Source organism: Euprymna scolopes, chromosome 9 (assembly GCF_053919585.1).
Source record: "Euprymna scolopes isolate OS-2025 chromosome 9, ASM5391958v1, whole genome shotgun sequence".
Taxonomy (NCBI): domain Eukaryota; kingdom Metazoa; phylum Mollusca; class Cephalopoda; order Sepiida; family Sepiolidae; genus Euprymna; species Euprymna scolopes.
The window spans coordinates 81,355,361-81,383,021 of NC_136490.1; the positions used below are offsets into that span (position 1 = coordinate 81,355,361).

General features: G+C 29.9%; 1 protein-coding gene across 1 annotated transcript in view; it reads left to right on the top strand.

Moving 5' to 3' along the window:
- The window catches only part of LOC145284731 (DNA-directed RNA polymerase II subunit RPB3-like), a 79,423-nt gene extending 51,982 nt beyond the window's left edge, over positions 1-27,441 (top strand). The window contains exons 2-8 of the mRNA XM_080133665.1: positions 5,916-5,965; positions 14,726-14,847; positions 20,033-20,161; positions 22,192-22,240; positions 22,323-22,491; positions 26,973-27,013; positions 27,145-27,441. Of these exons, the coding sequence (XP_079989791.1) occupies positions 5,916-5,965; positions 14,726-14,847; positions 20,033-20,161; positions 22,192-22,240; positions 22,323-22,491; positions 26,973-27,013; positions 27,145-27,323 (739 nt within the window). The 3' untranslated portion in view covers positions 27,324-27,441. The remainder of the gene's footprint in view (positions 1-5,915; positions 5,966-14,725; positions 14,848-20,032; positions 20,162-22,191; positions 22,241-22,322; positions 22,492-26,972; positions 27,014-27,144) is intronic.
- Positions 27,442-27,661: the final 220 nt, after the last annotated feature.

The window sequence follows — 27,661 nt, forward strand, 5'->3', positions numbered from 1 at the left end:
ATATTTAATTTAATAATTTATAAATGAACGTGCGCAATGAAAAAACAATATACCACGTGACATGGCGCTGTAGATACAAAATAACCCTTCCAAAGTTAACGACCATATTTGAGAAATACCATTAATCGAAATAAACATTGAAAAATTACTTATCTCTCAAATTAACGTCCAATAAAGTAGATCCAGTCTTCATACAGGAATTCGGTTATAATAAATATATCTTTCCCAAACTTAAAAATCAAATCTTTTTTTTTTTTTTTTTTGGAGAGAGTGCTTTAAAATCGCCGGGGAATGCCGCTTAAAATTTTTAAGAAATAAATTTTAGGAGTTTAGTGCCTTTCAAAGACGGTTATCATAATTTATTATCATCATTTAATTTCCTTTTTTCCTCCCCCCACACCTTTCCACGTTGTTCAGTAGTTAACAAAAAAAAACTTATAGAATTTAATTTTTGAAACCAATGTATAAAAGTTTACATAATGAAATGCAAATATGCATTTTCTTTTGAATTTTTTTTTTGGTTGACTGTGTTCAATTCACACATGGTTGATGCGGTTCAATATTGCTAAACTATAAGTCTTAAGTAAAATTCTATTTATAAATACTTTTTAAAATGAAATTATTTAATTAATCGTAAATATTATTTAGACATAAAAATTAATTGATTACAAAACCTTTTAAAAATATATATTAATTTCTTTTTCGTTCGGCAAAAAACTGCGCCAAACACTTTTTTTTAATTTTCAATTTAAAATTCTAGAAAAAAGATTATATTATTCTGCTTTTAATATAATCAAATTCAGGGTTTTATCTTTCTGGAGAAAAAAATAAAAAAAATAATGGATTTTATTTCAATGAAATTAAAAAAACAACAAAAATAAACTTGACTGAATTGAATTAATTACCCTTAAATTAACGAAGGGGTTATTTAATAACTTTAGGTTTGGAAGAGATAGGTATGGGGTCGATTTTTTTGAAACTTCAAAAGAAACCGACTACTGTCAAAACTTTGCGAAATAATACAACGTGATCAATTTCATTTTAGAGATATTTCTTTCAAAAGCCTTCTTTTAAAAAAAGAAAAAAAAAACTATATTGTTCTATTAAACCTTTTACTGTTTAAATAATTTGACTTTGCTCGTTTTATTTTAAGAAAATATAAGTTGAAAAAGCATTTTCATTCAGTATTAGAAGATTTGTCAGTAAAAAAAAAAAAGATAAGCGTTTTTTTTATTTTTACTCGCAATGTAGAGCCCTGCATAATTCTTTTCAAGTTAACTCTTTTGTAGTTTTGATTACAATAGATCTGAATGAATGAACCTTGTAAGTGAGGGGCACTAAGCATTGCCCTGTTAATAATGAATTTCTTTGGTTTCTTTTTATTTCTCTCTTCCGGTTAGAAATATCAGGAAATTTTTTTCTTTTTTTCAACATCAGACTAAAAGAATCGTAATGAAGGAATCGGAAAATTAAGGTATTTTTTAACGATGCGATTCCGATTCCGATACCTCCCAAAATACACGATTCTTACGATTAACGATTCCGATTAATCGTCCCACCACTAACGCAAATGTAACCCCAAGAAACTGTGCACAAACGCGCATACCAAGATGGCCACCAGCAATAATGTAAGAAATGACATTGCTTAATATTCGGGAAGCTACTTATTTGCGGAAAATTTAAATGCGATATTCGTTTTCAACATACCCGAAAACCTTTAAAGGTAGTCATTTTTAAGAAAAATGTTAAGGTGGAAACAAGGTAAAAATTTACAAAATGCATCACAATGAAATTCTATATTGAACCGCCTAATTATTATTATTATTTTCTAGATATCTTCAGTTAAAAAAAAAAAAAATGGTTTGTTTTACAGATTCGAAAAAATGGTTTTGACAATGAGTTAAAAATAAATTCAAGTTTTACAATATCTTTATTTGTTAGGTGAAAGTACAGAATAGTTAACAAAAACATCCTTCCTTCCTCTTGTTAAGAATGGGTTTCTAAATAATGTTATTATTTCAGCATGTTAGCATAAGTGCACAAATACCTTTTATTTGTTATATATTTGTTTTTTTTTGACCACTAAAAACAATTCTACCTTAAGTACAAATAAGAAGTTAAACGCATGTACTAAAGTACATGTACTAAAAGCGTTAAAAATAGCAAAATAGTATTGTTTGGAAATCAAATTTATGAATTAATAAATATGAATGTACATTATATATTTTAAGAGTTTTAAGCAAATAAAGTGATAAAAATGTAAACGTCATAAAATGGCGTTTTCGGTAAGGTTTTGTAATAAACCAATCAGAAAAGGTGTTAATGTCAAATGTCCGAAATATTTTTGACCATTTCTTTTTTTTTTTTTTTTTTTTTTTTTTTTGTTAAAAATAAGACTTTAATATGACGAGTATCGAACATTTTGAAAAAAAAATTCTTCGGACACCCACTAGTAAGTAAATCAATCTTTTTACTATCTTTATCAATTAAAAGTATTATTTTATGTTGAGTAAGACTGCGGTAATTGACAATAATTTGAAAGGACCTACCCGGAAAAAAAGAAGTTTGTATTTCTCGAGTTTGGACAAATGAGTTTAGTATTAGCAGCAGCAGCAGCTGTAGCATTAGCACAGTGTAAACAACATGCGTTTTTTAATTTTTATTCAAAAACGAATTATGAAAATATGAATATAAATGTTCTTACATGATTAGACCTATTTTGTTATCAGAATAACATTAGTTTAGAACTATTCGGTTTTCAGAATATATAATAACAACAATCCCAACCAATTCGGCATTATGAATCCGTTGCAATTTCTCACATTTCTGGTCAAATTTAAAAACATGATTGAAAAAACAAAATAAACTTCTGTAAATATATAGCTTGCATGCACTTTTATTCATTGCATTAGTTTTGAACAGCGAATGAAAACAATGTTTTACTGCAAACAGCCCAAAATGTTTTTTCAAAATCAAAATAAGTATTAAAATCTTATTTATATTACTATACACAGATTCAAAAAAAGTTGTCAAAAAACAAATATATAACAAATAAATGTTATCAAAGGCAAGATACGTTACTTTTCTACCTAACTGGATATTTTTTTAGTGTTTTTATTTAATGTAATATGTTTATTCAGCTCGAAAAACATAGTGTTCACCAATGTATTGGAAAATTAAAATTGGCACCCGACTCTCTTTGACGTGGTAAGTTTGAGAAAAGGAGTTAAAAATAAAAAAAAACTATAGAAAATACTGTTAAAAACCCACCAAATATGTTAGCCTATGTCACGGTAACATATATTGAGCGAGTTTCTAACAGTATTTTGTCTAGTTCGAATGGCAAGCCCCCCCCCCCCCAAAAAAAACAAAACAAAATACCTCTGTAAACCACATACAAGCGTCCAAAACAAACAAACAAAAAATAGATCCTTTCTTAAAGAAAAATGCACATGATTTATCTCCCATAAAAAAATAAATTGGTTGACTGTTCTAAAATGCTAGAATGACCTGGAAATGGTGAATTATTTTACATTAAATGTTTGTGAAACTAATCCCCCCTTCTAATATTGTTTTTGTTGTTTTTGTTTCTGTCAAGTCTTCACACATAATTTTCCGTAGCCCTACAATTAATTCAAAGTTCGAATGGCAACGCTCCCCATATTCTCGTTGCATGAAAACCCTCTTAAAGCCACACATAATCATCTTAAAAAAAAAAAAAACATACAAGATTTATCTCCCATAGAAAAAAAAACGGTTAACTGCACTAAAATGCTAGAATGACTTGTAATGGGGAATTATTTTACATTAAATTCTAAAATAATTTGTTCATCTTTCATTAAATTTACACACAAAATTATGGCGTCCTCAATTTTGCACAAAGAAATGAAAACCCTAAAAATCAAGAAAACTTTTGTACTAATTTTAATTTTAAACTAGTAGTTTATTCAGTGTTGCCCAGGACATAAAAAACCAAGTAAGTTTGTAACACCTTTGTATTAAAACTTCTATCGCTTCTTCTCTCTCACTAACTGTTGTAGTAAAAGTTATAACTCCTTGACTTTGAATGGATGTTTTATGCCAAATTGATGGTTAAATTTGTGTTTATTCAAAACACGAAACAAAAAAAAGGTGATGGCTTCTTAGTTCATATTGGCAGTGCTACCCGGCATTGTTCAGGAGTATGGATAATAAAAGAATGTGTGTAAGCTTTCTCTTCCACCTTTGGACACTAACAATTATTGCCTCTTTCATTTGGATGCACAAAAGTTATAACCTGTTGACTTAGAATGCATACTTTATGCCAAATTGGTGGTCGAGGTTAGGGTTAAATTTGTGCTTATTTTTACATTAAATACTAATCACTATTAATCCCGAACTGTGCATCACTGCACCTTTTTATAACAAAGATCCATACAAAATTTCGCCAGATCAGCCTAGAAGTTTCCAAGAAGACTTCTAGAATAAATGTGGTATTGTGGTAACTAATCTCTTTTCTAACTGTGCATCGAACAAATACCACACCATAACCTTATAATATGTAAAAGACTAATGAAAAGAGAATTAAGGAATTGAATTAAAAAATGAATGCACAAAATATGACTATAAAATGAAAAAAAAATGGATGGATGATAAATGAATGAAAACACAACTGATAGAAAAGGATAAAAAACCCAAATGACATAAAAGAATGATAGGAAAAGAATGCAAAAAGAAAAAATGTATGAAAAATAATGAATTGAGAAAATATGAATGAAAAAATAAACAAAAATGATTGCAAAAAAGGAAAGAAAATCAGAATGAAAAAATTTTGCAAAGACACTGAGAACTAAGAACGTTTTTTACTATTTTCATCCATAGTTACTTCATAGTGTAAATAGATGGCCGAAAGGAAAAAAAAACTTGGTACCATATTAGGCACATAATATTTTACTCTATATTGGTGCACATGTGAAAATTTGATAAAATCACTTCATTTCTGACCAAATTTGATGCCACTTTTGGATTCCTCATGTTGCAAAACTTATCTGAGTGAATTTCTAGGGTTACATCATATTTGAAACTGCAAATATTTAAGAAAATGTAATTATTGAAATGACACCTGGGTGATGTCTCACATGGATTATGCGCAAATGGGAAATGATTTGAATCAAAAACCGCTTACATGCTCAAATTTTCAGAATTATTTTAGTTTTAAGATGTCCACCTGTGGATATGGGTTTCAAAGTCATAAATTGTGGATATGGGTTTCAAAATCATAAATTTCTGGATGATTAAACATGGAGTTAAATGTTGTCCTTTAAATACGGCTGCTATGTATTTTTATTTAAGTGACGGTTTCACCCATGACCTTGTTAGAATGCGTTATAGACAATTTGTTATCTCTATATAAGCTGATATATGTATTATCAAAATATTGAAGGTATGTAAAATAGAATTACAATATCTCATACTTTTGCAAAGTCCTGGGCACCCATGCATTTGCTTGATTACTTTCTGCAAGAATAAAATGTGAATGTTTTTGTGTGAATATATTTTTACAGTATGATACATTTATTTTTATATTTTAATGATGCTTCAAGCTTACGTTTGCTGTGTCTCAATAAATGTAGGTATTCTAAATTTATCTAACAGTAGCAATGTGTGTCTACATAGCATACCTTGTGAAACTAAGGCTTGTGGAATTTAATAGGATAACTTTTGTATATTCTCCATAGTGATTTTGTAAAGTATTTCATGTGATCCTTATTAGTGTTATTTAATTCTGGTGTTAATTTGGAGCAACATCGGTTCTGGAATCATTCCTAATTAGTCATTCACTTAATATTGAGAAGTCTGTATTTTCCAAGCTGACTTGGAAAATGGTCACTTCCATGTGTAATCCTTGTATTAAAATGAATTTATTTATTTTTCAGTTCTGCCAACGCATTACGTAGAGTATGTATTGCTGAAGTACCAACAATTGGTAAGTTTTCAATTATCATTATATATTAAAAATATAGACATGTTTGTCAAGTGTTAACTGATTGTTCTAAGCTTTATATTATTATATTGTATATAAGTTATATTGGAATAGAAAAGAGTTTTTATACTTTCACAGTAAATTTCATAGTTTTGTAGATTGAAAACAATTTTAAGAAGTTTTTTCTTGTGAATTCTCCAGTTAATTTGTTCCAAATTATTGAACAACATAAAAAACAAAATTTTCAAAAATGATGAATTTGATTCCAGCAAAAGTTTTTTTATATTTTGACAACAAACATCCAAGGAGAAAATGTCACATTCTAAAATCAATTTTATTGACTTTAATTTTCAATAATTGGAATTCTTTTTGCTATTTTTTTTTCTTGCATTTGTATTTGCTGTGTTTTATAAATTCATAAAAATAATACTATTTCTTTGTTCTATCTATTCTGTCAGCTAGGGTTGTGGAATATGCCGACTGAATCTCTGCAGCTAGCAATATTATGGATTACATGAAATACTTTACAAAACCACTGAATTTGTGTTCTGGTTACTTGAATTGTGATTTGCAATACAGAAAGGGAACAGTATCTATTCTGAAAAGAGCCCTCAGATATAAATTTAAATCATAACAGAATCAAGTGTTAGCTCCAGGAGAGAGCTCTTTGATCTCTTAAAACTTACTGAAAAAAAAGAGGTTGAAGAGGACTGATAGGACCAAACAACTGGTCACCACATGCCTTAGCAAAAAGTTAATCATTATTATTATTATTCAACTTGATCATTTTTTTGATCAGACATTCATCCCTTGTATCTTTCAAATGATAGGAGGAGGTGGTGACTGAGGGTCAATCATGCCACGGACACAAAAGATTTAATTACTTTTTTTATGTTACTAAATAATAGTTTCTGGGTATCAATTTTGAAACTAATGACTCAAAACTATACTTTGTCGAGACCTATGTAAATATCAGGTTGACAAGAAAGATCTTGCAGTTTTTAAATTAAATTCAGATGAACATATTTCGGCTCAAACAAAAATTTATTGATCAAAATAAGCACAATCAGAATCCACACACTTTTGCCAACGCAAAACAAGTGTATTTATGTCAGTAACGTAAAAATCTTGCGTTTTGGTGGCAATGAAGTTGCTGAAGGTGTTTTGGATATTGTTTAGGTTTTTGAAGCATTTCTCATGCAGAAAGTTGCAGAAATGCTTGAAAAAGTGGTAGTCGGTAGGTAAGACGTTTGGAGAGTATGGCAAATGAGGCAGGTTTGTAGCCCAATTCATTCAACTAGCAATACACATGGACGATAAAAGGCTTTGGATAATCAGATTTCAAGGGGTTTCTGCTAAAATCATATTTTAAAAACCAAAGCACTTTAAGTTCTCAAAATACCACAGTTTTGTTCGGAAATGGATATACTTTCAAATGCATTAATAAATAATAATGTACATTATATATTTTAAGATATTTTAAGAGTTTTAAAGAAAATTAAGCAATAAAAATGTTAACATCATAAAACAGCGTTTTCAGGTAAGATTTTGTAATTACCCCCACCCCACCCCGATTTATAAATGCGTTTCTATTAAAAATTTTGTCATGAAATTTTTAATATAACTAGAAGAGATGTCACTTTTAATAGTTTGGGTGTCCAAAATTCTTTTGATCACTAATTTGTTGTATTAAAAAAAAGACTTCAACATGAAGAGTATTGAAAAAAATTTTTTTTTAAATTCTCTTTAGACACCCACTGAATGAATCCTTTTACTGTATTTATTTGTTAAAAGTGTAATTGTAACTTGTTTTCTCTTGTGGTAGCAAGCAATTTAAAATCATGATACCAGGGGAAAAAAAATCATTCTATTTTCAAAAAGTATCTAAAAACTATCTGCAGCAGCAATACTATCAGCAATAACATTGCTGTAAACAAATGTTAATTCTCTGTTCCAGAACTAATTAAAAATTAAAAAATATGAATATATAAAAAGTGTTCTTACATATTTAGTTGGAGCTATTTTGTTATCAGAACACACAGTAGCATCCTAAGGGAAAAATTTTAAAACCAAATATTTGTTAGAAATAACAACTGTGAAAAGCTGAAATTTTGTAGTCGTTATCATCCATAATAACATACTAAAATTTGAATCATTTGCAAAGGATAGAAAAAGAATTATAACAATTATTTATTTTCAAAATAGAAACGTCCAAAAGTAAGGGACAAAATTGAGAAAAATAATGTAAACAGCCAAGCTTCACTCACAAATCCTCCATGTTAGTGGGATTTCTTTCCATAACTTTCACTCCTAAGGATTTCCAAAGATTTTCTATTGGATTTAAGTCAGGACTTTGCAGTGGCCAATCCATAATTTCAAAATCTTGCTCACTAAGGGAGCTCATTACCAACTTTGCCCTGTGACATAAGGCATTATCTTGCATAAAGGTAGTCCTATCAAAACCTGAATTCTCTATGATTGGCACATGATCTTGAACAATGTTTTTATAGATCTGCGCGTTTACACGAGTTTGTAACCGGACAAGAGGCGTTGTACCTTGGCTAGAAAACATTCCAAATATCATGACGTTTCTGCCTCCAAACTTGACAGTTTTCTTAGTACATTTTGCACTTAATCTTTCACCAATATGTCTCTTTACATTATTTTTTCCATCATTTCCAAATAAATTAAACTTGCTTTCATCACTTAAAAATACTTTTGCCCAATTTTCATTTTATGCCCAAATTACATACCTGCTTGCAAACTCTAATCTCTTCTTATTCTTTGAACTAACAAGTGGTTTCTTCCCTGGGGTTTGATTAAACAGCCCTATTTCTTGCAGTCATTATTCTATCTTCTCTTGCAGTTTTTAGAAACACTAACTATTTTGCCAGTATCATTGTAGGATTTAACAACCCTGCCTACAACACTCTTGGAACGTTTCACTTTATCCGAAATCTCTCTAATGGTGTGCTTTTCCTAGTGTAACTTCACAATAGCTTGTCTTACAGAGTAATCAAGTTTTTGACGTTTCGCCATGGTGCTGGCTGTTGCAACCTTTACAAATGACTTATTGTTTAGAGGAAATAAAAAAAAAAATTTGAATATAGCATATTGTTTGCATTATTTTTCTCAATTTTGTCCCTTACTTTTGGACGTTTTTATTTTGAAACTAAATAATTGTTATAATTCTTTCTCTATCCTTTGTAAATGATTCAAATTTTAGTCTGTTATTATGGATGATAACCACCACCAGTTGTCAAAATTTCAGGTTTTTACAGTTGTTATTTCTAACAAATATTAGGTTTAAAAATTTTGTCCCTTAGTTTTGGACGCTACTGTAATTAGACTTATTAGAGCTATTCAGTTATAAGAATATATAATTAAAGCAATCCCAACCACTCCGGTGTTATTTCTAGTCAAATTTTCAAAATATTTACATGGTTGAAAAGACAAGAAAATAAACTTTGTAAATATGTAACTTGCATGCACTTTTATCCATTGCATTAGTTTTTAATGATGAACTAAATAAACAGGGTTTTGTTTTGAAAAACCGAAAGTGTGAAATATGATTTTTTTTTTTTTTTGGTTCACACGTGCAAGCAGTACCCCCACCCCACCAACAATATTTTTTTTTGTCTTTTTTACAATTGTTTTCAGCGAATTATAATGGACTAATCTACCCAATCATTAAAAAAAAAAAAAAAAAAAAAAAAATTGCAAAATCAATATTTAAATATTTCAAGAGTGTGCTAAGTTCCTACTTACTTGCCTCCCCATGATAACAACATTGGTTTTTAAAGTGGGGAAAATTCAGGGCTTCGAGGAGGGTGGAGAGCAAGGATGATGAAGGAAAAAATATAATTTATGTTTCCAGAAAGTGAAGATGAATCAGACTCAGATATAGAATTAGATAATCATAGAATATTCTCAAGATTCATTGCTTTGGAATCTATGGAGAGCAGTACTTCAATCACCAAATTGTCTCCATTCATTATCGAAAAAGAAATTAGATCTAAAACCAAAACTACGCAAATCAAAAAACTAAGTAACAACACCCTCTTTATGGAAGTACCAAATAAACTCTCAGCAAACACACTCCTAAATCAAAACTACATCCACAACCTTAAAATAAAATCCTACCCTCGCATCACCTTGAACTCTTCAAAGTGTGTGATAAAAAGCCCAGAACTTGCACTTTGCTTGCCAGAAGAAATTAAAAATAACTTAAAGGAGCAAGGAGTCACACAAGTCAGAAGAATAAACATTAAAAAAATAACCAAATGATTCCAAGGAACATCTACATCTTAAACTTCAATACCCCCAAACCTCCCACAGAAATAAAAATCGACTATTATATAATAGAAGAAATCTATATTCCAAACCCATTACAATGTCACAACTACCATAAATTTGGCCACCACAAAGATAGATACACCAGACCACCAACATGCAAAAACTGTGGTAGAATTGGGGAACACATAAGCTGTGAAATGCCATTAAAATGTGCAAACTGCAAACAAAACGATGCAGCTGATTCAAAGAAATACGAAGTTTGGAAGAAGGAAAAATAAATAAAATCAAACACACCAGAAATCTACCATATCCGGACGCAAGAAGACTAGTTGAGGGCACACCAGACTCCCCAACATATGCAAGTAAAGCAAAAACTACAAATAGCCCGCTCTCAAAACAAGAGATGGTACAAAACAACCTGATTGAATTGATGAAAGAATTAAAGTTACTAGTTAAATTAATTAAAGGAAAACTTAACTAAATGGGACTTGAAGGAGAATCCCCAGTCCCAGAGAGATGAGGCTGAAACTCCAAACTTATCCAATACTACTACTAAACCCAAGGAATTTTCACCTACCAAAACAAAACCTCCGAAAGAAAATCAACATAATAAACAAAAAACAGAAATGGTGCTGGTTGAGGATGAAAACAAATTCGAACTAATCGAAACCGGGAGCCAAGAAAGGCACTCAAGACAGAAAAAATCAAAATGAAGATTGCCAAAAAGCAATAACACTCCGGCGTGCAGCTCTACAAAGATTCAAGACCACACCAAATTCCCAAAATTTAATTAAATTTAAAAAACTCAGAGCAAAATCACGCAGAACAATAAAAGAATCCAAAAAAAAGAAAGCTGGAAAGACTATGTAAGTAAACTCAACACAAATGCAAAACCCAAACAAATTTGGGAAATGGTAAGAAAAATTTCTGGAAAACCTCAAACCTTCATTATAAGACATTTTGTAACAGGACAAAATAAAACCACGACTAAAACAGAAATAGCAAATTTATTAGCCAAAACCTATGCAGAAAACTCCAAAACAAATAATAATCAACAATTCCAGAAAATCAAAACAAAAAAAGAAAGAACAAAATTAAATTTTTCGTCTAATAACATGGAACACTATAACAAGCTGTTCACTGTGACAGTTAAAAAATACAATAGAAATGTCACGCAACACAGCAGAAGGACCTGACGAAATCCGATACGAAGTCATCAAACAACTCCCCCAGGAATCCCTTGAATATTTACTACACAATAAGATTTGGACAACAGGAAAACTACCAAAAACCTGGAAGACAACAACAATTATACCATTCCCTAAGCCAAACAAGGACCATAGCAACTGGGACTTTCGTACAATTGTGAACTGTGACAAGTGAAAGCATTAGATAGGAATAATTACAGAAGATTAAAATTGATGGCTCATCTTCTGAATGTAGTTGTAAGAATAATTGAACAGATGCTAGTGTTAGGTAGGAGTTAGTCAATAGAGTAAATTCTGCTGGAGAGAAATTTTTCAACAGTAACTTCAGCCATTACTAACTAGCAGAGCATTACCAGTGTCAACCAACACCAGTTTGTGTTCAGGTAATGCAAAACAATGATCTCTGAGCATATTCCACTGTTCTGACAGAACAATTAAGTTCCCCTTTCATTATTCATTGTTGCTTAATGTAGTTGATTTTTTTTTCTTTTTAGATAATTGTTATTTTATCAAATTGCATGAAAAGAACTATGTAAAAGATGCTTAAAACCGTTTGAATTATGCAAATATCATCAATAGTTCAAAAGTTTTTAGAATTTTAAGTGCCATTAGGCTTTTCCGTGGACATTTTTCTTTAGAAAAAGTGGGCTAAATTACGGACCTCAGCATTTCAAGAAATTTGGTAATTTCACCACCATTTATTTATTTTTCAAGCTATTCTCATGAAACTGGGCACTCTTATATAAAATTGTGTGCTCTTTCTGATTATGTGGTCAAATTTGATGTATCTCTTAACCATAAGCCATGAATTATAAATTCAGATGTACAAATTTCAATTTTTTTTTTTTTTTAAACTGCCGCATGGTATCATACAGTAGGTGTCTATTCATGAACAAAACTAAGTGGTACTTAAATATAGCTTTATTGAAAGCAGGCATTTTCCTGCCTCCTCACCAAAGGAGAGCTTAATCTGGGTTGTAGCCATTGAATGCCTAAAGAGCATTCATGGCTGGTATTTACTACTCCCCACACAGAAAAAAAAAAATTGAGTAGATATGAATTAATCTCAGAAATAAATAGAAGAAAATTTTTCATATAGATTTTGAATTTCTGTCAAAGATGGAAATTCCCATAGTTGACCAATACTTATGCATTTTGGGACCAGTTCAATTTTCAATTTTGTAAATCCTCTTGATATACCCCTATTTTCTGAGATGCAACCATAAATCATACTCTACATGAATTCTTGATGTAGCTTTCAGAGTACCAGGATACCAGGAATCCTGATAAGCATTCACCAGTTGATGGTAATTTTTGTCATTTCTATTCTGTTGTTTAACGTAAAATTCAACTATGTAGACAAAGAAATAAAACGCTAATTTTTTACTTTGTTTACACCTTAACATTTAAAATGATTACTTGTATAGGTTTTAGGATATGCTGAAAACGAATATCGCATTTAAATTTTCTGCAAATAAGTAGCTTTTCTGGATGTTAAGCAATGTCATTTCTTATGTTATCGTTGGTGGTCATCTTGGTACACGCAAGCACGCAAACGTAACCCCGAGAAACTATGCACAAACGCATGTACCAAGATGGCTACTAGCAATAACATAAGAAATGACCTTGCTTAATATCCAAAAAAGTTACTTATTTGCGGAAAATTTAAATGCGATATTCGTTTCAGCATACCCAAAAACCTTAAGAGTCATTTTAAAGAAAAATGTTAAGATAAAAATTTACAAAATGCATCACAATGAAATTCTTTATTGAACCGCCTAATTATTATTATTATTTAGATATATTCAGTTTTAAAAAAAATTGGTTTGTTTTACTTTTCGAAAAAATGGTCTTGACAATGAGTTTAAAATAAATTCAAGTTTCATGATATATTTTATTTAATTGTTAGGTGAAAGTACAGAATAGTTAACAAAACACTCTTCCTTCCTCGTGTTAAGAATGGGTTTCTAAATAATGTTATCATTTCAGCATGGTAACATAAGTGCACAACTACCTTTTATTTGTTATATATTTGTTTTTACCACTAAAAAACAGACGCATGTACTTAGTACATTTTGTTGTGTTTTAACACTTTTAGTATATGTATACTAAAAGCGTTAAAAAAAACAAAATAGTATTGTTTGGAAATCAAATTTGAAAATCTTGATAATTTTTTTTAAATTGACAAACTCAGAATAAAAAATGAAGCTTTTTTTTTTCTGCTGTCGTTTTGAAAGCAGAAAAAACAGTTTTCTATTTTTAAGAGAATACAAACTCATTAATATGCTGACTGCAGGCAGCTCAGCGATGGTTAATGCATAGCAAGCCATTTCCCTTCCAGCGGATTTGAATTTCTATAAAAGATAACATTTTAAAGAAATTTCCGCACAAAATATAATTAAATATTTACATATTATACATGAAAATAATTCTGAAACTATTATCTATATGAAAATGGATGAGATATACTGATTTATCTTATCAATTTTAAAATATTCTGTGTCAACTTTGCTCGGTTGTAACTTTGCTTCTTGTGGTCGTAAAAATAAAAATCAAAGACCAGTAGAGATGAACTTCTTTGTTTATATAGCCTGTAAAATTTCAGCCGTATCCAATTAAATTTGACCCAGCGCGTATGTATCCAAACAACGTATGAAATGTAAATATTGAAAAAAGTTTCCCTTTTTGCTGTCATTTTTTTTTACCATTTTTTTCATTTTTAACTTGGAGCATAAAAATATTGAACATATAAAAGAAAAATAAATTAACATCATTGGAATGTTTATTTTATTCTCTTTCCATCAATGTAATTCTTTTAAAAATTGACCAACAAATAAAAAAGATATGACTTGTTGAAGCACATTAGGTAAGTAATATTGCCGATGTCCATGAAAATACAGCATACTCTTGCAATGTTACTTAATGTAAATAAGCAAAGCTTTAGTTCTCTTATTGATCACTGTGTGTGTTACGTGTTAGAATAAATAGAAACTGATCATCTTCTAATAGGCACATTTTTTTCAATTGAGAAATTAAAAAAGAAATCAATCTAAAGATCAAAACAGATTCCTTGATGGCCACTGAAATTTTTTTTTTTTTTACGGTTTGAAACATTCATTGAAATATCTCACTATGAATAATGACATTGCCTGGTTACAAATTTATTGAGGTTAACCTCTTAATATCTTTTCTGTGTGTCAAATTAATTTTAAATGTAACATTTTAATAAGATTAAAAATGTTTTGCTTTTATTTTTCAGCCATTGACTGGGTTCAAATTGAATATAACTCTTCTGTTTTGTTTGATGAGTTTATTTCACATAGAGTTGGTTTGATTCCTCTCACAAGTGATGAAGTGGTCGATAAAATGGTTTACTCAAGGGTTTGTTTAACATTCATCATTCATTTGAACAGTTTTTCTAAATAACCATAACACTTTTGTGATTTGATTTAATTTTTAATTTTCAGAATTATAATTCCTAGAAATCTCAAAGAATTATTTGGAAAAACTATTTTTATTTGTTCTTCTCACAATAATTAACAACAACAATAAAAAAAAAAGAAGGAATTTGATTGTTCACATATTTTAAAAGTTTAACAGTCCTTCTTGAAAATATCTTAAACTGTTTTTACTTCCTCAAATGGAAATGAGAAGTTTTTTTATCTCCATTACTAGCAGTTCAGGACCTATGTACTGTTGATAACTTACACTACGTGTGAATACACTTTGTAAGATTTAAAATGTTTAGAAACATTGTCAGAGTAATTTCGAAGAAACCGCAGAGGTAACATTTTTTAACTTTGACCCCAATTTGACCCCTTAACATTTTATTATTTTGGTTTCAAATCAAAATACAAAGTTTTACCCATGTCCAAGTTACCTACATCTAAAGTTTTAAGTCTTTAGACCCAAAATTGGCAGAGGAATTTGGTAGAATCTACAAAGATCAACTCTTTCAACTCTGATCTTTTGGCAGCCAAATTTTCACCCCAAAACTGATTAAAATGCTTGCCTGAATACCAGTTATGTATAAATTTCAAATGTTTAAACCCAAAATTGGCCAAGTAGTTTGCTAGACACCGCAAAGGTCAAATCTTTTGAACTTTGACCCCATGGCAGCTCAAATTTTCGACCCAAACTGATTAAAAAGCTTGCCCTATCTCTGAATACCCTTTATGTAAAATTTCAAATGTTTAGACCAGAAATTGGCTGAGTAATTTGGTAGAGACCAGAGGTCAATTTTTTTAACGTTGACCTCAATTTTGACTCCTTAACATTTATTTTTTGGGGCTCAAATCAAATTAAAAACTTTGATTGATGTCTAAGTAACCTATATCTAAAATTTCAAGTGTTTAGAGCCAAAATTGGCAGAGGAGTTTGGTAGAGTTTTCAAAGGTCAAATTGTTAAACTCTTGACAGCCAAATTTCTGGCTGAAAACGGATTAAATGATTTTTCCCAAATCTTAATACTCCTTATGTTAAATCTCGAGTCTCTAGACCGAAAATTGGCAGTTATTTGGTAGGGAAATACACACATTTTACTTTTATAGATATATAGATTAAAGAAAAATAAAGCATTCATATTTTTATATAAAATACATACAAATAATATTTATTGAAATTTACTTCAAAGAAAGACCCTTTGCTTGATTAAAGTTCATGAACAGAATACAAGTAAATGAAATGATTAATGAACACATAGCAATAAACATATCCCAAACTAATTTTTTTTTTTCAGTTCATCAAAACATTTTGTAGGTATGCATATAAAGTGATGCAAGATATACAACAAAAAAGTTTTGTATGATACTAAATATGAGGTCAACTTAAGTAGTGTAACTGAAGAATTACAAAAAATTATAAATGTAATGCCATAGTTTATTGAAAAAAAAAGATCCTATAAATGAAATTAATAATTCGTAGGTATACCTAGTCTTAAACATTGGTGAAAATCATGTCACAAAAATTGTGAAAAAACGATACAGAAGAGAAACTTTGAAGGTTTTTTTAGCAACTAGCACATTGAAATTGTGATCCATGACATCCAGATAAGCTAAATGTTAAATTCATTAAAACCTTATTTTTAACATGTGAACATGCCCCAAAGCCGAATTTGGCAATTATACAGAAAAATAGGTCAAATTTTGTAAAGTTACTCATTAAAGATACAACCCTAATTTTTTATAATTGATTAATTTTTGGATAAAGAATTAAAAAAGTTGTTTTTTCTGATATTGTAGGATTTTGTGGAATTATTCAACTTTTGGCATTTTATAAAAAATAAGGGATTGCTATGAAAACAATGAAATTTGTTTAATAAAAGAAATCGATTGTCAGTTAATTTTAAAACAAATGCTTATCATGAAGCTTTAAATGAAATTAAAAGGAATCTTAATGCTAAAATATGTGAAGATAAAATATTTTTATTGAATATAAATGGAAGATTTTACTGGTAGTTTCACTCATTTCATGTAGCTTGAATTTGGTATATGCTTCTATTATAACGAATATATAATGGTTATCCTTCCTTGGTTGAAGATACTTGGTAAATCCTTTATGACATCATAAGGGATGATATCATCCGAGCCAAAGAATTATGAGGAACCTCATTTAATGAAATATTTAAAAAAAAAAAAAAAAAAAAAGTCAGACAAAATTCTTTTAAGCATGAAAAATTAGTACAAAATTGTAAATATTTATTCAGAAAGTGAGAGAAAGAGAAAAATGAAAATGAACCAAGCAGGGATTAAGGACTCAGGCAAGCTTCACTTAGAAAAGAACAGATTTTGGGTGGCACCGCTTTAACCTTCACTTTAGTACATTTGTGTGATTTTTTTTTTTTTTTTTCTTCACAACCATGAATGCATTTTTTTTATATATTTACACAACTTTAATTAATCTTTGGATTGATATTATATTAATCTTTGGAGACATATTATTCATTTATTTTTTTTATTAAAAAAATAAAATAAATAAAAATGAATGAATAATAATTTTTTTAATAAAAGCAAAATTTGCATTGATATTTTTATCATGTTTTAAACAAATATCACATTTAAAATTGTTAGCGGCAAGTAGTTGTTTACAATAATATATTTATACTAGCAAAAGTACCCGTCGTTGACTGGGTTCAAAAACAGCCTACAGAAAATAGACTCTGATTTATGAAAGTAGGATAGGTTATGAAAAGTAAGGGTTGTTAAGAGATAGCTTCGAATTTGGGGGTATCAAAACCAAAGAAAATATGATGAAAGTAAAAATAAAATAGATAAACCCCATAATTTATTATGCCATACCTATTCACACTGAAACACTTATCACAATATTCTGTGGATCTATATTAAAAAAACCTTGTTAAACTTTGTGACATATTTCCATTTTATGGAGGTCAGTCGCAAACGAACACCCCATAATTTTATTATACCATATTTCTTCAAATTGAAACATAATTATCAAAGTATACTTACGCAGATAGATATGAAAAGTCTTTATTAAAGTTTGTGCCTATTTCCATTCTATAGAGGCCAGGCGCGAACGCAGACCCCACAATTTTATTATACCATCCCTATTTAAGTTAAAACATACTTATCAAAGTATTATTATGTATATCTATATCAAAAACACTTTTTTGTAATTTTTTAATTTTTTATTTCCATACTTTGTGGACCAGGCACAAACGCAGACCCCACAATTTTAATGAACTACCGTTCTGCCAGATCAAACATACCCATTCCTGTGTCTCAATACATCTTCTATCATTAAATGTAATCAGTTTTTTAAAATAGTCAACCATCCTATTCATGACCAGACACACACATTCAGCTTTATATTATAGATATTAATATATTTACAAAACAAAAAATAATAATCAGCATACTAATTGAAAATTTAGAAAAATAAGTCTATTTAAACCAGAGTTTTTATGGGCAGAAACAATTATAAAATAACTGACTTGTTTGGATGTTCACAAATGGTTTGTGGATTTCTTGGATTGATTTTTTTTTTTTTTATGTAGAGTCTGTTTTTTTTCTGTGTGTGTTTTTAATACAAATCAATATTTCATTATTCTTTAAAACATTTTTCAAATGTTTTAAAATTGTTGCTTGTATTTCGTGTTTTATTATGCATAAAAATTGCCTTAGTCTAGAAAGATTTTTCCTTCAGTGAGCGCCAACATGAGACATAAGTGTCCTAAATTTTCAATTATTTCTTTTGTTTTGTAAATATATAAACACACTCTACATAAAAATCAATCCTGGTCGCGAATAAAGTGTTTTTTTTTGTTTTTTTATGGAGAGAGTGTCCAAGAAAATGAAAGAGAAAGAGGGGAAAAGATACAGTATTGAGAGAGAGAGAGAGAAAAACAAGAAAGATACAAAAGGAGGGACAATAAAGAGAGAGAAAGAATAAAATGGAGGACTGAGAGAAGAAAATAAAAATAAAGTGGTGGGAGAGAGAAAAGAAAGAGTGAATACCTTGCTTTTGTTACTATTGTGACAGTTGTGGGGGGGGGGGCTTATTTTTACTTGCATTGAAAAATAGATCTTTATACACACATTGTTTTCAATTTAACAAAAAAGTTAACCATAAATGGAAAAAAATATAAACATTTTATAAACTATTTGTGATGTTAAAATTGATATGAACCCTGCAGCAGATTTGGTAAAATTAAATTTTTATAAAAAAATTTTTATTGAAGTTTTCAATTTGAAAATTGTTTTAATGAAAATTAAATTAAAATTCTATACTTAATCCACTAAATTGAAGAATAACCTTCCTTTTATAAACTCGAAAGATGTGAATTAAGTTTGAATAGCACAAACTTTAAAAACAGGACTAACAATTTATTGAAAAATAGGAATTAAACACATTTTTGATTAAAATATATAATTCAAATCAATCTGCAAAACAAAAAAATCATTAGACAAGATAAAAATAATATCATTAGAAAGTGAAAAGATTAAATTTTAGTTACTAATTAAATTAAATTAATAAAGTAAATTAATTACTAAGTATAACTTGAAAAATAGTATATATGATAAATTTTATGGAAATTTTAATGTTTTTTACCTAATTTTACAGCACAAATAGACCAATTTCACTTTGCTACTATAAAAATATTGGTTAAAGTAAAATCTTATAAAATGACAAAATGAAAATTTTGCTTTTTAATATTGAGCAAGCAACATGATTTTATCTTATTTGTGTAAGACCATCACTTTTAGTTACAAAATGGTTTGAAACTTCTGTGAGAACTTCTCCACACAGTATCTTTATCCTTGTATCAAAGGATAATTGTAGCAATTTCAAACATGGAAGCAGTTCTCATGGCGGTCTACAAGCTGGGGTTTCTTCTGCACTATTTGTAACTTTTGTTGAGCAATAGTTCAACTTCCAAACAATCTTTTCTCTAAAGATTTGTTTTTGTTGCTGATAAAACTATTCATTTCCTCTTTGTAGTTTTTGATTAGTCTTTATAGTTTACAAAAATAAAGAATAATGAAATTCTATAAAACCTGGAAACGGTTAAATCTTAAATTCTTTTGTGTCTCTTTTCCCTTTTCAGGATTGTACGTGTGAAGACTTTTGTTCCGAATGTTCTGTAGAATTCACATTAGATGTGAAATGTCATGATGATCAGACAAGGCACGTTACAACAGCAGATTTGATAAGCAGTAATCAGAAAGTGATTCCTGTAAGTTTTTTCTTAATATTTATACCAATCCAAAAACAGTCTAGTTCCTTCAGTAAAAATGGCGTTACAAGTGATACTGCAATATTTACTGTTTAAACCTTTGAAATTTGCATCAATTCAAATAATAAATTGTGCCCCTTGATCATTTGTCTTTTCTTCCAAAAGTTGATCTGGATTTCATTGTTTCAACAATAATGATAAATTTAATTTAACCTATGTGTGCTAATTATTATTTTCATTTTTTGCACCTTCTTGATTCATGTATATGACATTTGTGTTCTTCTGCAGTTTAGTAAAGATATTAAAAATGAAGATAAAGAAAAATCTCTACAATGTACATGCCCATTATGAAATGAAGTTCTCAAAAAAAAAAAAAAAAATGGCTTAATTTGATCAAGTAGTTTTTTTTTTTTTTTTAATTTTACAGAGGAAAATCAAATTTTAGTAAGGACAGTCACAACAAAACATCTTGGAAATTTTAGATATGAATAGGGGGTGCAGGGGAGATAACTCCATTTAATTTTTGAAGTTTGCCAAAATTTAACATTATTTTTTTAGTTTTGAATAATTTTAGGTATTCCTTTGTTTTTTTTTTTGTTTTTTTTTTTATAAATCGTTACAAAATTTATTAATAAAATTATTAGGACTTCATGTGCGTTGTAACAAACTTTAAGAATTAGATGGTGTTATCTCCCTTGGCGCCCCTCCCTCTTTGTAGCTGAAATTTCGGATATGGCTGTTGTGATTGTTCTCACTAAAATTTGATTTTCTTCTGAAAAAAAAAAAGAAAAAAAAAAACTACTTGATCAAAGTAAGGGATTTTTTTTTTTTTTTAATGAGAACTTAATTTCATAACAGGCCTATACATCAGAGATTTTTCTTTATCTTCATTTTTTAATATCTTGCTAAACTGCATAAGCACACAAATGTCTTGTACATGAAAAGATAAGCTTCGTTTTTTTTTAATGTTTTACAAAACAGCATAAACACCAACACATAAATAATACAATCAAAAAAATTTGTAACATTTGATGAATTTGACTTATTATGTTATGGAATTTAAATTTCAGATTGACCATCTGCTCATGAAAAATGTTCATTTTCTCAGTTGCTGAATTTACTATGTTTGTACTTATATAATCTTATAATTAAAACCAGTTTTGCATGTTATTAGAGGTTCTAGACTTATTTTGCCATTTTGTTACAGCCATACTTAACATTTGCTTTTGTTATTCTTTTGTGAATCATTATTTCCTCCCCTAAATCTACTTTTACCGTGTTTCATAATTTATATCAAAATAATTTTTTAAACTAATAACAGCTAATAATTAGTGTGTGAACTAAGCAGGGATCACTTGAAGTTCAGATATCAGATGAGTCAATGTTTCTCTAAAAAAGTACCTAATAAATCAAAACGAAAATCTGAAATCTTTGAACAATTTTTACATTTTTCATTATGATATAACTTTGATAAAACTTTAAAAAATGTTAATTTTGATGCATCTTTGGGTATCTCCTATTAAAATTTATATTTAAAAAATTTTTTAATAGAATTATTAATACAATCCATATTGGAATAACTTGCATCTACATGACATTTAGAATGTGTAATTTTTCACATACTAATTATAAATAAAAATATAATAATTAATCTTATTAAAAGAACCTAACAAAAAAAAAAATGGAGTATAAATGTTATGTACATCTACTTTCTTTTTTTTGTCTAACATGATTATTATATTGGAGCATATTCATATATGAAATTAGGCATTCAATCTAAACCATTAAGTTTTAATCCATTTTTTAAACTGTGTTATAGATGAACTATAATAAAGAATTTACTTCTATGAGGATATTAAAGCGACAACGTCCATAAATTAAATCAATGCAAGGGATGTAACTCTTCACAGCATATTTTTTAAGCAAGCGAAATAAGAGTTTCAAATACAAAATGTTTCTATATTTATTCAGATGAATGTTTTTATCTAAGAAACTTAAATAACAGATTCTTTTTTCTTCTTTGATGCTAGGTTACATCTCGACATCGAGAAGAAGCAAGTGAATATGAAGAAACAGATGGTAAAAAATAATTTAGTAAATGTTATTTGTTCATGTATTTAAAAAAAAAAATTTCTTTTTGATTTTTTTTTTTTTTTTTCAGATATTTTGATTGTAAAACTTCGCAAAGGGCAAGAATTGAAACTACGTGCATTTGCACGAAAAGGATTTGCCAAAGAGCATGCAAAATGGAATCCAACATGTGGTGTTGCTTTTGAATATGATCCTGACAATTGCTTGCGACATACACTTTTACCAAAACCTGAGGAATGGTGATTAGTTTGATTTCTATCAATTAAGTCGCAATTCATTTTTATTTGTAAAATTATTTCATTATTTAAAATTTTTTAATATAATCAAACTCAAACTTCAATAATGGCATTTTGTACAGTTTTTTGATTAAATATCCAGTTTATGACTATAAAAAAAAAAATGAAAGTCATTTAATTTTTTTTTTTCATTTATGCAAAATCAGTGAAATTTTATTAAACGTGTAATAGTTTATAAATAAAACATGGGATCAATAAGCTTTATCTATTCAACATATTTGGATAATTTCTGTTTATTTAGACTCGGAATTACATGGGAATCTTCCACATTCTAAATTTTTGCATTTTAAACTTTAAGCTATTATATATAAAAATAATTTTATAAAATCAACAGTAGGTTCTCTACAGTGCAATTTTGACTACAATCTATTGTGGACTAAGTTGTCAGTGTGAGAAAGCATGTGAATCATGCATCGCAGTGGATCCCTGACTAAAGCAAGCAATCAATTTGACTGAAAAGTGGGCAATTTCATAAATTTCGATGACAATAAAGGTATTGGAAGTATCGAAACATTTGTTGATGCTGATACAATCCTGGGCAATGTCAGGTCTCCCTGCTAGCATATATACATAAACATCTATACATACACACTAAAACTGAACATTGCTTAAATGCTAAACAAATCAGGCAAATTCTTTGTCAGAAAGGGATGACATCCATTAAAACACGAAGATATCCTTTATGCTGAAGTTTATAAAAAGATGTCCGTCATTAAAGCAGAACATAGCTGTAATTTATAAATAACTGAACAAATCACTTGTCTCTCTAAGCTTTTTATATATTTCTCTCATCCTTCTTACTGTGTTGATTCTACTATTATCTTCATCTTATGACAAATTCTGGTATGGTATGTGCAAAAATATGCATTGGTGAAATCATATAACGTAGAAAAGGTTGGGTTTTTTTTAACATTGGAATGTCAGAACTTTGATGTAGAAAGAAAGCCAAGCGTTCACAATGTACTCTCTTTAGGTACTACATCAACATAGCCTGCCTCTCAGAAGTCAGATTTCCTAATATTGGGTTGTCATAAAATTAAAGTTCCTCAACATGACACCTCATATCACCTCTACCACTGTGATTTAACTGTTCATTCTTAGTAATTGTAGAAATGCATTGCTTGATAATAACAATAATTAATAACGACGATACAACCGATAAAATGAGTATGGTCAATGCAGTTTATTTGTTTAAATGCCCCCCTCGAGGACTGCTACTCAAAAAATATGAACTATATTGGCCATACACGCACTACATTGGGAAGACGTCTCACAGGACATCAGAACACCTCCAGTGCTATTTGCAAACACCTCGAACATATACATAATAAACACCACCTCCAAACAATACAAAGAACTTTTTAAAAATAACACTAACATATTAAAAACTAACAATGCTAGAAGCATTGATAATAAAAAAGTAAAAACCCAACCATTAATAAAATAAACTTTGACAACAGCAGCCGAATTCTCCACCTATTCTAACACGATAAAGGTGAAGAGGAAGGGGAAAAAAATTCAAATTAGGCGAAACTACACATAGTAAATTAGTAATAAAAACAGCAAAACGACAGAAAACAAATCAATCAATAAGTAGGATGCACAGGAAGAATAACCCTGACGATGGTCAATCGAGACCGAAAACGTTCGGTAAACTAGGGGACTTAATAAGAACTTTGGATCCCACAACAACAATACTTGTATGAAAACAAGAAAAATTCAAAAGAAAGATCATAAAAAGAACAAAGATCCTCTTCAATAAAATATGCGCGAATAGATAGAATTACATCAGCAGTGAGATATCTACTGGATCGATAGAAGGATCCCACCATTTTTCCAGCGGCCTTGGCAACGGATTTAATGCATGTGTTCCATTTAAGATCACGAGTAAAGGTCAAGCCCAGAAGCTTGTCAAAACATGAGGCCTCCCGAAGACGAGAGCCATTCATTTCAATTGATGCCAGATGGGGATCAGAGCGTTGATGATGTAAAGATAAAAGCTTCGTTTTAGATGCATTAAAAGTAACAAGCCACCTCTTTCCCCATTGTGGTCCTGGATATGACCTTAAACTATATCCAGTGGTGAGGCTCCAGCTTGCGGGCTTTGTGGGGTGTGGAACCACCCTTTAATTACCATTGCTCTCAGGTCCACTCTGACCCGGAGTGGTAGTACCTGTTAGGGTCCAAACTATGGGTTAAATAGAAACCGACTTGAAAACAACAAATATATTCTATTAAAAAAATTTTCTTCAAAATCTTTGGATTCGGTATTAAATAACCCGAAAAGGGTTGATATGCCGTAAAACAAAACCAACCAACCAATCTTTCCTCATTGTATCACTTGCTCAAGATCAGAGGAGAGAGAATCAGAGAGAACTTAGTCGTTTACAGTCTTAGATGTGCTACCATAGATAGTAGTGTCATCAGCATAAATGTCTATGAATGATGTAAGGATGTGATTTGGAAGATCATTAATGTAGATCAGGAAGAGAGTTGGGCCCAGGATGGACCCCTGAGGGACACCAGCATTAACACTGTGAGCTTCTGATTTCTGCCTATCAACCGCTACTCTTATGAACCTATCAGAGAGAAATGATTTAATTGAAAAGACATTTCCAGCTATACTGTAGCTGGAGATCTTGTGAAGTAAACCTTTATGCCATACTCTATCAAAGGCCTTTGATATGTTATGAGCAATTGCCCTAGAAAGGTAGCTTCCGTCGAGAGATTCGCTAATCCTATGAGATATATGTAAGCACATCTGCTGTAGATCTAGCAGAATGGAAACCATATTGCGTGTCACTAAGAAGGTTATTTTTTGCTGAGATGGTTGGAATCTGTGATGTAACATAACAATAAACTAGACATCAGCAAATTTTTCACTTATCATATTTGCTAAACTATTCACTTCTAATATGTTTTTTGTCTGCACCAATCAGATCTTTACTCTAAGATGACTTCTCCAACATTGTTGGTGTTTCCTGCCAAGAAAAGTTGTCTGTTTCATTGATTTTACTGCTGCATTTCACTGTCAACTGCAGCATCCTCCATGCAGTGATGCAAACAGATGGTATCCTGCCTAAACTTTCATTTTCAAAATTCTTAAAGCATACTACTATATATGCATGTATGGTGAGGTTTCAGAATCCTTTAAAATTTGGCAAGGATGTCTTTTGCCACATCATTTCAATTGCAAAATTAAATGGGTCTCTTCAAATGCATTAAGAGATTTCTAGTGTGACTGCCAGGTGAAACTTTGCCATCAAGGACTCGAATTACACAAATGATCCTGCTACTCATAGAAAAAATTACTGATGTTCAGTCTGCTTTTAATGTTGCATCATAGATTGGAATGAAAGTTAAATGCCTTGTAGCCAAAAATATTTGCTGCTTCATCTCAAAAGATAAAATGCCTATTATACTCAATGGTGATGTTCTTGAAGAGGTTGAGTTTCAAATATCTTGGCACCGCTATGGGTCAGCGGACACCAAGGTGGGAATTGGCCTTGCCTATTATGTCTTCTGTGGACTCATTACCGGCTCTGGTTACAATTTAAGATGCAGCAACAAAATAAGGATCTACCAAGCACTGATGCTAACAACCCTCTTATAGCTGTGACTTGCCCACTGAGAAGATGTTGGATGATTGGAAACTTTCATTTACCAGTGTTTGTGTTGCATCCTTTGTGTATTCTCAAATAATACAGTATATTTCTGCAAAATTATCTCCCTCCCACAAATCATCCTCATGACATGTCTATACTGGTTGTGTCACGCCCTTCCCCATTAAACCAAAAGAATCTATGAAGCACTTAGTTGTTGGAAAAAGCTGACATATCTCTGAATCTATAGAATTTGCCACTAGAATAGTAAGTGGTTAAAAAAAAAGAAAAAAGTCATTCAATCATTGACTTCAAATCGTTAAGCTTGGTCGGCCTTTGTGAGGAATGCATGGAGCCAGGTCAACCTGCATGCGTTGTATGGAGAAAAATAATATAATGGATGTGTAATGTGTTTAAAGATTTGATTTTTATATGAAGATTAAATATTGACAGGTGTTCAGAACAAGAGACATAAAGAAAGAATGGATGAAATTATTTGGATTAATTGGCAGAAAACATAGGAGATAGTTTTGAGTAAAAGAAAAAAATGCTTGACCAAATATAGGTTAATTCGGAAATTAATTTCTAAAAAGCCATCCAATGCATGCCAACATGTAAAACAAGCCTTAAAGCAAATATAACTGTACTCATTGAAAATTATATAGTAAACAGCATAAGGGGTTAGTAACAACAGTATTGATATAGATATGAATAATAAAATTTATAATTTTTGGAATTTCTAATTAAATGTTTTGCTTTTTAGATTGTAGCAGTTTCTAAGTACCATTTTTTTTTTTTTTTTTTTTTTTTTGTCCATTTTAGGCCGAAAAGTGAACATACTGAACTAGAAGGTGAAGATCAAAGTGAGTTAATGAAATTTGAAAAATTACTTTTACACATTAAAATTCTTGATGGGACTATTATTATTGTATGGATGCTCCCCCCTCTTTTTTTTTTTTTTTTATCTCATTATTTTTTTTTTTTTTTCTTTCAGCACAAGGACCATTTGACCCAACTGGTAAACCAAATAAATATTTTTACAATGTGGAATCTTGTGGTTCTTTGCGACCGGAGAACATTGTCTTTTCTGCATTGTCCATTCTTAAAAAGAAATTGAGTGATTTGCAGACACAACTTTCTCAAGAAATAAGAAATGATGTACTCACAATTTGAATCTTAGGAGCTTAAAAAAACAAAAATCAGCTTAACATCTTTCATATGGCAGCCCAAATTAAATTGATGTGTATTCTACAAATGTCAATGTGAAGAAATAAAGTTTTGAAAAACTGCCCATTTCACTTCAATATATCAATAATTATTACATTTTTTTTTTTTTTTTTTTTTTTTTTTTTCATAGTCATGATTATGAAACCCAAATTTCAACAAGTTTTAATTTTTTTCAGGTTCCTTTACAACTATAAAGTTGTAAGTGAATATCAGTATTTCATTTTTAACTGACCATCTCACAGCAAAGTAGATCCAGGCCCTAACCCTGGACTATTGAATTATTA